This window comes from Sycon ciliatum, chromosome 1, assembly GCF_964019385.1.
Source record: "Sycon ciliatum chromosome 1, ocSycCili1.1, whole genome shotgun sequence".
Lineage (NCBI taxonomy): Eukaryota > Metazoa > Porifera > Calcarea > Leucosolenida > Sycettidae > Sycon > Sycon ciliatum.
Window position 1 is genome coordinate 45690312 of NC_088643.1, and position 16153 is coordinate 45706464.

The 16153-nt window shown below is 47.2% G+C and overlaps 2 protein-coding genes across 2 annotated transcripts in view; one reads left to right on the plus strand and one right to left on the minus strand.

Annotated features, from left to right (window-relative positions):
- The window catches only part of LOC135828552 (uncharacterized), a 35630-nt gene extending 33367 nt beyond the window's left edge, over positions 1-2263 (minus strand). The window contains exon 1 of the mRNA XM_065340993.1: positions 1877-2263. Within this exon, the coding sequence (XP_065197065.1) occupies positions 1877-1913 (37 nt within the window). The 5' untranslated portion in view covers positions 1914-2263. The remainder of the gene's footprint in view (positions 1-1876) is intronic.
- A 3255-nt stretch (positions 2264-5518) lies between these two features.
- On the plus strand, positions 5519-14172 carry LOC135804833 (ornithine aminotransferase, mitochondrial-like). Its single transcript, XM_065318795.1, has 11 exons — positions 5519-5757; positions 6525-6739; positions 7050-7262; positions 8638-9306; positions 10187-10309; positions 10664-10713; positions 11391-11469; positions 12084-12137; positions 12709-12768; positions 13104-13251; positions 13559-14172. Exons 1-11 carry the CDS (start codon positions 5547-5549, stop codon positions 13720-13722), a joined length of 1986 nt encoding a protein of 661 aa, XP_065174867.1. The 5' UTR covers positions 5519-5546; the 3' UTR covers positions 13723-14172.
- Positions 14173-16153: the final 1981 nt, after the last annotated feature.

Genomic DNA, 16153 nt, shown 5'->3' on the forward strand with positions numbered 1-16153 from the left:
CTCGGCATCTGCATTTTTAGCACCCCAGACAAGACCTGCATGCATTCCATTTGGTTTTCGACAAGCATGGATAAAGTAACAGGTATTGTATCAAGTATGGGCGTTGTGTGACAGAAGTCAATCCAGCAGCGGTGGGAGTGATGGAAGTGAAGAGAGAGAAGAGTAGCGAAGATAACGTTTTTTTTATATTATTACAAATGAAGTCGCTCACGGTTTTGCAACAGGAAACTTAAAAGCAAAAAAAGCTTCAGTCTTTCCCGTCACTTTCGTCGCAAGACGCAAGTCAGAGGGTTACAGTGGCAGATAGTGAGAATACTGGATCGGACCAGCCTAATATGGATACCGATCCCCCAAAGCTTGCTATACCTGCTCCAACCCGTCGCTCCAGTGGCTCGCTCCCTGCATCCACAAGCGCTGCATCAGAATCTGAGGCTGCGGTGAATAATGTCCTGGAAACCGCTTCTCCACCAAATGGCAAGGATGTAAGTGAGCTCGTTGCACTTTTAGCGGAACAAAGGAAGCCCGGCGACAATTTGCAGTTCAATCTTCTCAAATCGCATTTCGTGCCAACGCGGAATTACGACAAAAAAAAACGTTTGTTTCAACACCGCTGGCTGGAAAGCTATCGTCCCCGACTCGTGTAGTTGTGTACTTCACAGCAGTATGTTCCCATGTGCATTGTTTGCTACACCACTGTGACATTCTGGCACAACACTGGGTCTTCAGTCTTGTCCTAACGTTGACATCCTATCGGAAATTGCTCGAGGTGCTGTCAGATCACCAGAGTAAGAAATCCACCAAGATGCAGTTTTCGCGTGGATGAGTTCCAATCAGTTGTGGAGGGCAAGAAGTCAAATGTTATGGTGCGTACCAACGATGCATGGTCTTGCTGGCAAAGTTCGTTTCAACCGAGAAAAGCTGAAATCCAGGCATTATCGTCCTATGTGGTTGTCAGAATATTCCTCTACATGGCCACCAAGACACCACACTAATCCACGAAGGCCAATCTGGGAAACTTCTGGGCCCGGCAGATTTCCGGGCACATGCTGGTGACAAGCATCTTGCGGAGCACCTGACATGCAGTGCTTCAAATTCCATGTGCAACTCACAATGGGAACCAAAATGAGTATCAATATTATCATCGGTAACGAGATAGCATCCAGAGCAGAAAGAGGGTTGGCCTACTGTGATGATCGATGAGGTGACAGACGTCTCCAACAAGGAGCAGCTGAGCCTGGTGCTCCGCTGTGTAGACTGCAGCACGCATGTCGTGCGAAAAGATTCTGTTGGGTTTCTGGAGTGCGACACTGGCATTACTGGCTACTGGCAAGGAGCTCTCGCGTAAGATAGTCGGTGGGTCAACGGAACTTGACCATGACCTGACCAAGCTCTGCGGACAATGCTACGATGGAGCTAGCAATGTGCAAGGTGCGACCAAGGGCGCAACTGCTCGCATTAGCAGGGCCTACCTCAGGGTTCTATCTTGGAACCCTTGTTGTGCCCTTGGCTTGCGTCCTTGACGTGTGCGTTGTTCTACGGGGACTAACATCCCTACATCGCTTCATGCAACCGCTCCGAGCCTTTCAGAAGCGTGCAGCACACTACAAGCTAATCCCCAAACCAGCAGTGAACTGGATGGGGCACTAGACTGCATGCGCCGGGGGAGATACCCCAGACCATGCAATTTCATAATCCTTTTTACCGGGTAACACATTGCTGTACATCTGGTATTTCCCCCACAGATGATCTAAGTCAGTTCTAAGATTCTACATGTTACCAATAACAAGTTAATTGCATGATTGTGCGGTAATGTCCCCAGCGGGCCAGGGCGGTCATTGACTAGTACGTGATAACACTGGATCCACAGCCTTCTTACCTGGGGACTTTGGGAAATAGCCACTGTAACCGGACATATTGACGCACCGTTGAAACTCTCCGAAGTATGCCGTCCAGGATAAGCCGACCGCGAAACCCTGTGTCGACACTGACTATTGTAATTTGTAACGATGACTTTCAGAAAATATTTTTTCTAGACGAGTTGAAATACAGTGAGACAAACATGTTCTACAAGCTGAAAGCTAGGATTTGGAGAGTGCCTCGCTCGTGTCGACAGCCTTCTCCACCGCTACATGACTTCGTGTATACTGAAGCCAAAAGGAAGCCCTATGAGGCTATGGCGAGGAACAACGACGTGAGTGGATTCGTCCCGTCCGCTACTCAGCAAGCACCACTGTTACTGTCTTTCTTCTACTTCTTTCTTTCGCGGCTTTGAATGATGTTATGGATAAGTGTTGAGTATCTAGCGACAGCAGAGACGTGTCACACGACCGACTCGAGAGTGTCATAATCGTCACCAGTCTACCATGGGCCTCCGACTGACTGACAGTCTGTAGACTGTCGTAGCTTGACTTCACACTACACCCAGCCACAAATCTTCATTCAAGACGGCTAGGCTGGCCAGATGCAGAGCTAGCATGCATGCAGTGTAGCTCTACAAAGTACAATGACCTGATACTGTAGCCTACACTCTAGCCTACACTACAGTACAGACAGTGTAGGCTAGATTGTACGAGTCTGCGTGTAGAGACTGAGAGGCAAACAGGGAGTCGTGAGATTTTACGACTCGACTCCTACCAGTACCAGGGAGTAGTAATACTACTCCCTACATTTTACTACGGCCTACAACTAGTACCAAGTACATGTAGTAGTACAACTAATTACTTCAACTACAAGTTAGTTTGTAGGCCTGGCCTGCTCGCTCCCTACTGAGTGAGTGGCATGGACATGTGGACCGACCGTGCACAGTTTGTTTTTCTTTCTTCCAGACTCCTGAATCGTATGCGCGCGGATCGGATGACGAGAAACATAGAATTATTTAGAAATAAAAATGTGTGGCCTTATCCAGTGTTATCAAGACTCAGACAAGAGATGAAGGGTGTTACTTCGTGACAATCATGTCGATAGCTCCCTCCCCTTGGCTTGCAGCTTGTTATTACGCAAGACAAGACTGTTGACAGCCACACAATGCATGCCGGCAATGGCGCACACACACTGAGTCTGTCACTTGACAAGCATTCATCACAGTCATTGACATCGTCGCGTGCATTGCACAGTACGTGCGTGGGCAAAGAGTTCGGTGTCTTTCCATTTTGTGCGAAATTCGTTTTGGACACGAGATTCACGCTAGTAGATCAGTAGTGTGTCGCCGTCACGTCACTGCATTTCTGAGCTGTTATCGAATAATAATACTCAGCTCAGAGAATCCGAGGCTTTGGCTGATTTTCCTGCTGCTCGGAGTGAGTAGAGACAGAGTCCCTGTGTGTGCTAGTTAGCCTTCCCTGTACAATGTCCCGTTGTCCGTGAGCCAGTTTCTTGGCTGGTTCCGCCGTGGACCTGTTCAAGCATTGTGCAGGGGAGGACCTAAACAGAGACTGTGACCAGCAACAACAATGTCCGATCTTCCCTATCCAGAATGGCTCAAGTCTGCTGTCCTGGCTGGTACTACGACAGCGGCGGTTGCGTTTGCTGTGTACTGCGTGCGTGCCTATGCGAGCGATGTGAAGGATGAGTCGAATATCGTATACGTGCGGAACACGAACGCCACCAAGTCGTCCACAAGTAGCATATCATCCTACGATGTGGATGGTCTGACAGCGGAGCGAAGAGTCGCATCTAAAGTGCGCACCTCCGAGCGACGATCTATGACACGTTTTGGACCGGGAGGGTCGGCTACAATAGCAGCAACAGGACAAATCATTCAAGATTTCGGAGATGAAAACGATGAATGGGCGGACGAGGCACAGGATCAGCTTGCAGAACTAACTACCAGTCGCCAGCGAAGCTGCGCTCCTGATCCGTTCGACGGAGGAGACGATGATGACGGGACGGATGATGTCGCACGACTCGGAAGCGATCGGCCAAGGTGCGGTGTTTTTTTATGCTATTATAATATTATTATTATAGACTACTAGTGCACTGTAGCTAGCATGCACATGCATAAACACGATCAGCTCATCACCAGGCTAACAATGATTATGTGAGTCACGCAGGCAAAGATGTATTTCAAAGTGTTTAGTGTCACAAACTGGCCAAATCTTGTTCCTTACACCTGCGACGCATGCCACATGATCATAACGTAACGCTGCATGCGCAAAATATATATGGGCCTCAACCAGCGAAAACAGCCCTTAGGGTCAACATTTTCAAAATTCCTTTTTGGTTATATATTTGTTGAACCACATCTACTGAAGGACCTCAGCCAAGAAAAAGTTCAATATTCCGATTCTAAACGGGTGTATACACCAATATACAATATGTACTCCAAATTGGTGCAATGTATGTATACGATGTATGTGTACAATGAATATTCAGCATTCGAAGGTGGGTGGGCAGCTTGAATACTTTTGAAATAGTGAAGTAAGCAGCTATAATGACAAAGAATAGCTGATGAGTGCGGAGAAATGATCGACATATTCGCAGCTGCATCCTGGCCTGCGTGGAGTCGTTCCGCAATCTTGTCTTCCATTTCTTCCTCCGCAGCTGAAGACACGACGTCGCTGCCGTCACTAGCCCAGGACTCAGAATTTATCTCAGGTGACGACTCCTCATCTTCCGACTCTGACGAGTCATCGGCCACCTTGAGCCGCATCGCAGCAGGAGATGACGGCTGCGATTCCGCCTCGCTGTCGACATCGATGTCGGAACCAAAGAACGTTTCATCCTCATTCTGAACTTCAGCGGCTACTTCAGCATCCACTCCCCACCAGGCTCGAGCTAGCTGTAGACGATGACTGCCGTGTGTGCTCTGCGGACAGCTCTGGCGTCCGCAGCCATCGCAACAAGATCAAGGAACACTGGCCCAGTCGCCACTCGACACCACTTCAACTTCAAAATAAATTACTTCAAGCAAGGAGTTCAAGAAGTCGTGGCGCTGTTTGCAGCGCGATCAAAAAACGTTGAACGTCACAAATCGACCTTTTTCTCGAAAAAATTACGAAATCTCTAAGGGTCGTTTTCGCTGATTGCGGCTCATATTACTGCTGAGTGCAAGCGTTTTCGGGGGAGTATAGATTTTGTAATACTGAAAGTAAAGAGCGTGATACATGAGTAAGAGTGGTGTTCATTTTTGCCGAATACAATGCCAGTAGGTACAAGTACAATGTACTGGAGTAAGTAGGTGAAACACGCACTCGATCAGAGAGCACACAACAAGAAACGCCGCTCAGAAGCACTCTCACAGACGGTAGTGTTGAAAAAGACTTCAGTTCCTCTCAACAGCAGCTGTAGCTGTGCTGCACGGGTCAATGGTTTGTAGGATCGAAGCAGGAGTAAGGGTGGGGCGTTCCATATTGACCCGGCTGCATCAGTAGGGCCACAGGGTGTGTCCACACGTCACTAGTAAGCAATTAGTCAGTGGGACCCCACGCATGGATCTTTTCACGGCACATCATAGAACCAATGATAAGTTAGTATTTCCTCCTACCCTGCTGTACTCCCTGTTATTCCGACTTACATGCAGGTCAGCCAGCCTTCATCCGAACATTTCCATGGGTCACGTCACGCAGCTCGGATCTAGTTCATTACAAAGCACGGCCACTCGCAAGCGAGTGCTGCTCCTCGGCCTGGACGGAGCGGGCAAGAGCTCTCTGCTGCGGCAGTTGTCCAACTTCGAGTCATTGTCCAGCCGCTACGTTCCCACCGAAGGATTCAGAGTAATTGCCATGGCAACGCAAAGCTGTCGCTTCGACATGTATGAAGGTGAGAGAGTAATGACACAGATGTGTGAGGTGAGAGAGTAATGGCACACATGTGTGAAGCGTGTCAGCCCTGGGTGCCGGTTCACAATGAAAGCGTAGAGTGACACCACGAGAAACTGAGCAGTTCTGAAAGCACTCGAATGCCATCAGATGATCGTGTGAAGGAACCATGCCATAGCCCAAAATTTGACAACACCCGGAAAGAACAGGCCCTGGATTCACTGCATGTTATGATCATACCTGCTTGGCCTGCGGCCATGCAGGTTTACAGCAGATCTGGAGACACTGAAAACTTGATGCAGGCTTTCTGTTCACTGAGAGTGGATTCAACTTGCGGTGAGCTTCCATACACCAAATAGGAATTATGGAGAATGTAGGATGAATGTAGGATGACATATGACAGAACAGCACATTGTAAACAGTATGGGTATGCTTTGACTGGCTTTGTTGTTGTTGTTGTCGTCGTCGTCGTCGTCGTCGTCGTCGCTGCTGCTGCTGCTGCTGCATTTTTTCAATTGATTTGACCTCTGCCGCCCCCTCCCCCCCCCCCCCCCCCCCACACACACACTCATCACCACCACCCCACATCCACTGTATGCCGTTTATTTTAAATAGTTACCGCACATGTATATCAACACCACGAAGAGTATGAAGCTCTTTACAAAAGGTTACCTTGTTTACGCCAATGTGTGCACCGGTGATGGAATTCTCATATTAACAATACTTGTAAGTATGACTGTGTCTTTCATCATTTGTTTCCATGTCTAGTTGGTGGTAGTGAGAAGAACCGAGAGTACTGGACCAAGTTTCTCGACAAGATTGACTTGCTCATGTTTGTGATGAACGGGTGCAGCAATGACGAACGCCTAGAGCTTGCCAGCGAGGAGCTCAAGAAGGTGCTGTCAGACAGCCGCATGGATGGCATTCCCCTGCTGCTCGTCGTCACGCATCAAGACAGGCTGCAGTGCCTGAGTCCCGATGAGGTGAGCTGAGCAACTGCTACAGGCTGGCGCAATGCGTGCTCCACTACGATGTGCACTCATCTTGCTGCTGCGGTACTGCTAAGGTTATGGTGCACGATTCAGAGTAACAGCGAGAATGAGGATTGTGCCACTGACAACTTCTACATTGAATTATCTACAGTCAAACACGTGCCAAACCGTTTGTTTACTTTTTGATACGTACGATTGACTGTGACGACTGAAGTGTTTGGATTTGTATGCCGGAACCAGAATGGTTGCAATACGATTTATTTAAAACCTGTATTTGTTTTGTTTCCGTTGTTTTGACCAGGCTGCTGTGGCGATGGATCTGGATTCCTATGCTCACGCACGGCACCTCTGCCGACCGGTGGGCGTGTCACTTCACCATGGTGATCCACCGGAGGGCCTAGCCAAACTGCGTAATTGGATGTTCCCCGTCCTAGCACGCGGCGTGGAGATCCAGGATGATCAGGAGAATGCTGATGAAGAAGAAGGGGGAGACGACGAAGCGGATGAGATCTACTAAGTGTAAATAATTCAGAGACCCATTGATCAATGTGCACTTTCAATTTCCGAGTGTGTCGTCAATGGGTGTGGAGGTCGATGTCACTTATACTGGTTTGCATACCGGTAAGTATTTGCTGTTTTGTGAAGTAAAGTTTGTCGAAAAAGACTAGTCAAACTCAGTTGCTTTGAAATTATTTCCTGTCGCCGCATCATCAGCACTGAGAATATCACTGACTAGTAGAACTGCGGTTGTATCTATTCGTTTCTGATCCATTTTATTTCTGTATGGCAGTGATAGTCGCGGATGGCATAATTACATGTACTTTACACTTCAATCACGGTTCTCTCACAACAGAGAGTTATTTATTGCGTTGCTTTTCAATGAGCAAGAGTTACCACCACCATGACAGCCAATGAACTTTCTTTTCTTGTTCTTTTTTTCGGTTGCTAAATTCATCCCTTTATTTCTGTCTTGATTTTGACACGAAGGCTATTTTTCTATGACTGTCACAACAACAATGTTTCAACCGATTGCTGAGATGCATGGCCAGCCGTACGAGATTGTAAAAACGCTGTTTTAAAGTTTTTAACTGTTCTGCTGATCTTCCCAACTCAATCGCTGCGCTGCTGTGTTGTGAGCAGTGTGAGTGTCTTTCACGGCGCGTGTAACCGGCAGTGGTGCTGGATAGGATTAGGAGTCACACATGGTTGTTTAGGACAAGGATTCCGGGAATCAGGGTCGGGGATGGCAATGGCATGGGTGAAGAGTCTGCAGTGACGACATGATGATGATGGAATTGGACGCTGTCGTCATTTCGAGGCACTTGCGCAGCTTGCACGATGCAACGCGGATTAGCAGGGATTAGTAAATTACTACTTTCTGCCGATGAACCGTAGGCTACAATGCCAACTACTGGCGATGGTCATTTAAAAAAAGTAAAGTTAGCGGGATTCGCCGCGGCCGCATCACCCGACGTGTTTACCGGGAACACATCAAGCAAATACATTCACATCGGCGGGCCACCACTTCGCCCATACATATACATGTATCCTCAGTGTCGAATGCAGACCTCACAAGTGAGTCAGGGGAGATGGGGATAAGTCTCTCAACAAGCGGGTGTGTATTACTATTAGTATTACAGTATTCAGGTAGTGCCCATAAACCGTATCCTTGGTCATTATTTTACGACTCCCGGGCAGTCCCGGCTGCAAATAAAAGACTGCACCCCCCCCCCCCCGGCCCCCGCACTATGTGGCACGTGCACTGCATGATGACTCTCGATCTCAAAAAATGACAAGTCAATACGGACTCCGTTCTCTTTGTTTGCCCAATATCTTTTCTCATTGTTCTTGAATAATATTGAAGAACTCATTTCAGGTTTGCTACTTGATTGGAAGGATTTTGTTTATCATCAGGTGTGACAATGCTTAGTAATCAGTCTTCTCGGCTGCTGAGATCTGCAGCATGCGGAGTTAGGAGTTTGGGCAGTGTTGCTGGCACGACGTCCAGCTCCTCATCACTGACCACGTCCCAGCAGGTTTTCGCCAAGGAGAAACAGTTCGGTGCACACAACTACGAGCCACTGCCGGTGGCCCTCTCTCGTGCCGAGGGCGTTTCAGTGTGGGATGTGGAAGGCAAGCGATACTATGACTTTCTCAGTGCCTATTCCGCCACGAATCAAGGTCACTGTCATCCGAAAATCATCCAGGCCCTGACTGATCAGGCGCAACGTTTGACCTTGACCTCCAGAGCATTCTTCAATGATTGCTTGGGAGAATATGAGGAGTACATCACGAAACTCTTTGGCTACGACAAAGTGCTGCCAATGAATACGGGTGTTGAGGGAGTAGAGACTGCAATGAAACTGGCCAGAAAATGGGCCTACACTGTCAAGGGTGTTCCCCAGGACAAAGCCAACCTGGTGTTCGCAGAGGGGAACTTCCATGGAAGAACTCTGTCAGTTATATCAGCATCCACAGATCCGTCATCGTACGAGGGTTTCGGACCACGTATGCCCGGATTGCATGTTGTGCCGTATGATAATCTTGATGCGCTAGAAGTAAGTTAGTTGCCGGTCTTGCAAGCCAATGCATCTGCACCCGCGCATGTGTGTGTGTGTGTGTGTGGGGGGGGGTTGGGGGACTCACTTGCATGCCAGGTAGTATGTGTATTTCGTGCTTGTCCATACCTGCGAACCCTGGCTATTGTGTGTGTGCTAGAGATGAGTCAGTTAGAGCATCCATGGCTGTACTGTGGTTATCTATGCACCCCCAGAAATAGCAGTGTGGTGATTTTCATCATTGCACACATGTACACACCACACACACACACACCTGTTGACGCCCATCGCCGGAGGCGATGATAGCAATGCTACGGCAGAAGCCATAGCAACTTGTGCTGGGATTGCACCATTCAACAGCTTGCAAGGCTGAAGAATTGACCGTCACTATTCAGCCTGGTCTACACCATACAGCTATTTGAAGTGACTTTTTCTGGCCAGTGAATCCCTATTTTTGGTCTCTTCATTTTTTTCCCGCACACACCATCACACCACATACTCCGGCAAGCACTGGCTGTTGGTAACCAGTGGTAACCACCCAGGAGAATGAAAGAAAAGTCAGGAAGAGTCTGAGAAAGAGAAGAAAGACGTGTGTGACCATAATCGTCGGGAATCGAACCCGCAACCTATCGATTGGAAATCGCTGCACATACCACTGCACCATATGGGACACACACACACACACGCGCGCGCGCGCGCGCGCGTGCACGCACACACACCCATACGCACACAACACACACACAGGGGATGCATGTAGCACAATGTCATGTATGGTACTGTATGCACACTCAAACTCCTGTGCCTTACTTTACACTGCATAGCACTGATGACATCCTCACACATACTGTATGTGTATCACATTCAATGTGTGTGCTCACAGGAAATCTGCAGGGACCCGCACACAGCAGCGTTCATAGTGGAGCCCATTCAAGGAGAGGCAGGAGTTTACGTTCCGTCGCCGGGTTATCTGCGTGGAGCGCATGCCATCTGCAAGAAGTACAACGTGAGTTGGCAGTACAGTCTAGCAGTGCGTTGGTCAGAGTGTGTGTCATTGTGTGCTCTACTAGAGTTCAAGTACTAGTGTATGGATTGACTGTGGTCATTTACGAATTGAAAGACAATGCGTACTGTGCTCTGTCAACTCTTTTAAAACAGTGTTGCTCGCGGCGCAGGTTGTGTGTGTGTGTGTGTGTGTGTGTGTGTGTGTGTGTGTGTGTGCATGTGTGTACATGTGTGTGTGTGTGTGTGTGTGTGTGTGTGTGTATGTGTGTGTGTGTGTGTGTGTGTGTGTGTGTGTACCGGTATGTGCGTGCGTGGGTATGCCTGCTGTTACTCATGTTTTCCGGTGTTCCTGTAGGTTTTGTTTGTGGCTGATGAGGTGCAGACTGGCCTGTGCAGAACTGGAAAGTAAGATTCCCTTTGAATACCGGTTTGTTACTAAGTCTTGCTTAGAGGTATGGGCTGCCTTTATGGCAACAGGTATGGGCTTCAGGTATGGCTGCAGGCATGGCTACAGGCATGGCTACAGGTATGACTTCATTTACCGTATGGCTTCGGGTATGGCTTCAGGTGTGGCTACAGGTATGACTTCATTTACCGTATGGCTTCGGGTATGGCTTCAGGCGTGGCTACAGGTATATCTACAGGTATGACTTCAGGTGCCGTATGGCTTCAGGTGTGGGTACAGGTATGGCTTGCCGTATGGCTTCAGGTGTGGCAACAAGTATGGGCTGTTATCAACCCGTCCTAGTACAGTGCTGGCACCTTGATAGGGGAGAGGAAGAAAGAGCATTCCAGGGGTAGAACGTGTCCTCATAATCACAACTAATTCCGAGCTTGAGTTGCGACCATTTGTTTTTCGCAGAGTTTGATGATGCAGCTGTGTATGTGGCAAGGGTTTCAAAACTATACCTCTGTAACAAATGCTACAAGCATCTTCTTCATGACTCAGCCGCTCTCTGCTTTTTGAATTGTCTTTGAATGAGCCCACCCGTTGATAATATTACCGCACACATCGATCACTACATGTATTCACTGTGCTCTTTGTGTGTGCCGCTGCTGCTGCTGCTTGTATTGTGGTGTAGGTGGCTGTGTATAGATCACGATGATGTTCGTCCAGACATGGTTGTTCTCGGCAAGGCTTTGGGAGGCGGCGTGCTCCCCGTGAGTTCCCTATGCAGTGTGTGCTTCCAATGTCGTATCTGACGGAGTAAGATGCACAGTCCATTTTTTCTGAAGTGGTAAATCAGTGATTGTTGTGCCACTCGATACAGTACATGTACACCTCACAAGACGATGTAGTGGCATAGCGTCTATAGTATTCCCAGGGCGTTTTTGAGCTTGAAATTGTATGTCCATAGTGTGCAGTACTTGTATCTACTCTAGCAAGTGCAGTATTTCCCAGGGTGCGCAGACATGGGCCCAGGGCCGAAATATTTGTTGATTTTTCTTTTCTTTCTTTTCCAAAGTTGAGATACCAATTTCAATGGAGAGTTGGTGTTTTACGTTCTTATGGGAGCATTTAGTTCACTGCACTAGTACATGTACTTGACGGGTAAGCCATACACTATGCTGCATATCCTGGCATCTCCAGCAGTCGTCTCTTGGGCACGGTTTGCCAGTTGCACTCTGTTACACTCCCGCTGTGCTAGGCTTGTCAGGACCTGATGCATGTGTGTTTGTGATTAGAGAGGACCAAGCAGCTTGGCAGCTTGGTGTATTGTGCATTCGCACTCATCACAGGCCAATGCCATGACCTCTTCTATGTGTCTGTGCAGGTATCGAGCGTTCTAGCCGATGACTCAGTCATGCTAACGATAAAGCCCGGAGAGGTGGGTATCTTAGTCTTGTCCCTCTTTAGAAGTGTACATGTGTGACCGAACATCAGTAGTATCGAGAATGCTGCACTGTTGTCATTGTCTGCAGTCATGGTGTTTGTGCATGATCGGAAATTCGGTATGTGCCGTTGTGTTCTAAATAGTAATGTGATTGCTTTGGGAAAGGTGATGAGTCCACAACCGCAGTCGTTTTCGTTCTTCTTGACCCTCTTATCAGACGGGATGAAACTCACTGAAGGCTGGCCCAGTGGAGACATGTTGAATGGGTGTACAGTCAATCCTCGTTAAAAATAACATTGATTCTTTAGAAAAACTAATACTAGTACTTATGAATACTTGAACAAAAAGTACTTGTAAAAGTAGGGGAAAGTCATAACTCTATTGGATATATCCATGTGTATTGACAGTGCTTAAGATATGGATAAGAAGAATTCTCGTTATTGAGAACAAATACCATCGGACCCTTGGTGTTCGTCCTGAAGCGATTTGTATTTCATCCCCAAGTAAGCATACACTAGCAAAACCTCTGATATCTACGGTCTATGTGTGACTGTGTTCTGTTCAGCATGGCTCCACGTTTGGTGGAAACCCATTGGCCTGCAAGGTGGCAATAGCTTCACTAGAAGTAAGTTTCTTTTTTGCTTTTTAACTGTTAGTTGTGTAGCTGTAGGCACCATCATCTTGCTGGCTTTGTTTGCCCTTTGCTGATACAATGTATTGTGGTGTATCTCGAGACTCTACATCCTGCCAAATGTTCAGCATGATTCTGTGGACTTATTATGGGGTTCCTTTTCAATTCTCTACTTTTGTTTACGAAAGTTACGTATCAGATTTTGCAATTACAATTTCCTATTAAACGGATGGTGGCTCACTACATGATACCCGTCACGATGACGTTGATAAGCAACTACAATGTAGTAATGTAGTATGTTTGTGGGTGTTGTGCATATGTTATCCTAGGTGCTGGGTGAGGAAGGCTTGCTCGACCACGTGACTCGCATGGGTGAGCTGCTGCGCAGTGAACTGAGGACTCTGCCCCAGGACGTCGTGACCACTGTGCGTGGCAAGGGACTGCTGAGTGCCATGGTCATCAAGCCGCAGAGCAATGGTAAGGGTTAGCTGGTACGATGAGCATCTTGCGACCGATTGCATTGTGGACTATAACCGACTGTTGACAATATTTTGATAGTTACATAAAATGACAAAAGTACATATTGAGTATGTCTTTATCGGCTGTGCTACATGGACCATATTTGCCGGAGTATAGTGCGCTCTTTAGATGCGCTTTTCCAGGCCCCAAATCGCAGGTGTCAGCTTTGTGTCGTTTTATGCCGTTGTTTCATACTATAAGTTCTTCGTTGATGTGAATCATTGTTGTCCCCCCCCCTTGCTCTTTTTGCTCATTGCTATGTTAGGCGTTACCGCATGGGATATCTGTCTCAAGCTGCGTGACAACGGCCTGCTCGCCAAGCCCACGCACAGCGACATCATCCGATTTGCTCCGCCGCTCGTCATCACCGAGCAGCAGATGCGGGAGGCCATTGATATCATCAAGAAAGCTGTGCTGTCATCGGTGTAAGCTAGATGCAATACGTGGACACGGCGGTCGCTTCAGCTGGCGCTTCGATCCTGTTCAGTGCCAGTGATATTTGCCGTTGATTCAAAAAAAAATTACTGCTGCCTCTTCCGCCTTCTGCTTTGCGTTGATTGAAGCCCATGCTAGTGGCAGGGCGCTTCTATACTGACCAGTACAAGTCAATCAGGGCCGTTCGACGTACAATCAAATCATGTCTGATTTTTGAAACATTTTTGTTAAGAAAGAGATGGCAGGCCACTCAATTGCGTTCTTATATTAGCTTTAGTTTCCATTAAATATTTCTTATGTTGCTCCTCTATTCACCGGTTTATGCTCAGTCGTACACTTGCTTTCAAGCTCCTGATGGGGTTGCCTTTTTTTTAAAACATTTCTCTAGTTCTATTTTCTGTTCATGGATTGCCGGGAGTGGAAAGGAAGTCGACTTCCCACTCACCCATAGACTTTGCCCTGCTTGCGAGTATGTGTGCAGGAAGTGTTTGTGCGAGGAGCATGTTGGATTTTTGCATCAGTACCCGTGCCTGGTGATGCAAATCATGCAGTGCAAAGTAGGAAGGAATAACAGTAACACCGAGTTGTCCAAGGTCTTATTACACTACATGACATTGTCCAAGGTCTTATTACACTACATGACATTGTCCAAGGTCTTATAACACTACAATCATGACATTGTCCAAGGTCTTATAACACTACATGACATTGTCCAAGGTCTTATTACACTACATGACATTGTCCAAGGTCTTATTACACTACATGACATTGTCCAAGGTCTTATAACACCACATGACATTGTCCAAGGTCTTATTACACTACATGACATTGTACACGTGTGAGGCTTTACAATTGTGTCTGACCAGTTACCTCATTGCATTTGGCTCTCCTCAACTGGCCTTTTGTTTGTGGTGAACTTGTCTCTAGCTGTCGTGAACGAACGAAATAATTATCAGTACGAGTAGGGAATTGCAAGATCACATCCAGCAAAGTTCTTTTTCCCCACGATCAACTGCTACAGGCAAGAGCGGGATCTAGTTTGTTTGGTAATCTCGACTCCAAGCACTGGCTAGTTGTGACCAGGGAGTAGTAAAATACATTTTACTACTCCCTGGTTGTGACCAAGGACCCCATGCAGTGCACATGCCGACCCTTGGACCTGAAGCCCCGGATACATGCGCCGAAAATAACCAAGAGTGCATCCATGAGACCATGTACCCTTGGTTGCCATTCTGCATGAAGGTGCATGTCTTGTTTTACATAGTTCGGTGACTCTACAACCAAGCCATTCAAGTAATTACTAGTAAGATTTGATTTGCGACTGTTCACCTTTCACCACATATATGCATTGTGGTTAGCTTTCCCAGCTGAATTGAACAATTATAAAATTAGAGACTTGACTGACACAACACTCCAGGGGGGGATCTGTACAAATGCCGCTGTAAGTGAAAGCTACATTAAACATCAGTAATCAAGCTCCATTCCTTTTCTCCTGTTGGCATGGCTTTGGTGAAATCTGGTGTGAGACTCATGTAATTATATTGCTGCTGCACCATGCACCGACAATAGTGCTACGTCAATAATTATACTGTCCACACACACCATATTCACATGGTCAACTGAACAATCTACACCTCCAATAATTATGATGTTCCTTGGTGTCGGCAAAAGGCGAATTTACACATCGTTATGATTGATGATTGATTTTCTATGCAGCAAAGAGACCGTTTAGCTGATTTGTGGTGAATGACATAACAAATACATCATCGGACCAGTTTTTTCATACATTGCATCAATAAGAGACGATAATGGTTAGGAACTTTTGATTGGATGGATGGGCCATCTCCAAATAAGTAGGTAGCGCCGGAGAGGGCTCGATGTTACTGAGGGAAGGAGCACACATTAACACACATTCAGCACAAATTAGGCTTTGCCGGTGGTGTTACAAAACAGAGTTCAATGTTCTCTTGCGGTGTCTCAGTGGTCAATCATTGAGCGACTAATGACCAGTTGCGACACCACTATTGGTACTACAGCCCATTTTTTATGGCCTTTAAATTGTGCTGGATGTGAATGAACCAGTTCAGTGTTGGGACATGGTGATTTCGAAATCTAAAATTTCGTATGCTGACAATTGTATCTATCTTTGCCTTGCAGGCTTCGCCTGATGCGCCGTCACCATGGCTTACCGGTAGGTGTCACACTATTCCGCGTACCAGTCAGGTTATGAATCTTTAGAACTCCCCCCCCCCCCCCCCAATAGAACAATCAACATAATTATTATGACCCTGAACTTACTTGAATGATGTATTCAATCCATGGCGTGGGGTCTCTCGGAGTGGCCAGAATGTGGCTACCAAGCGCAATTATGGTGCATCATAATTATACACACGTACACGCTCTCGCAACGATGGAGCACATGTCT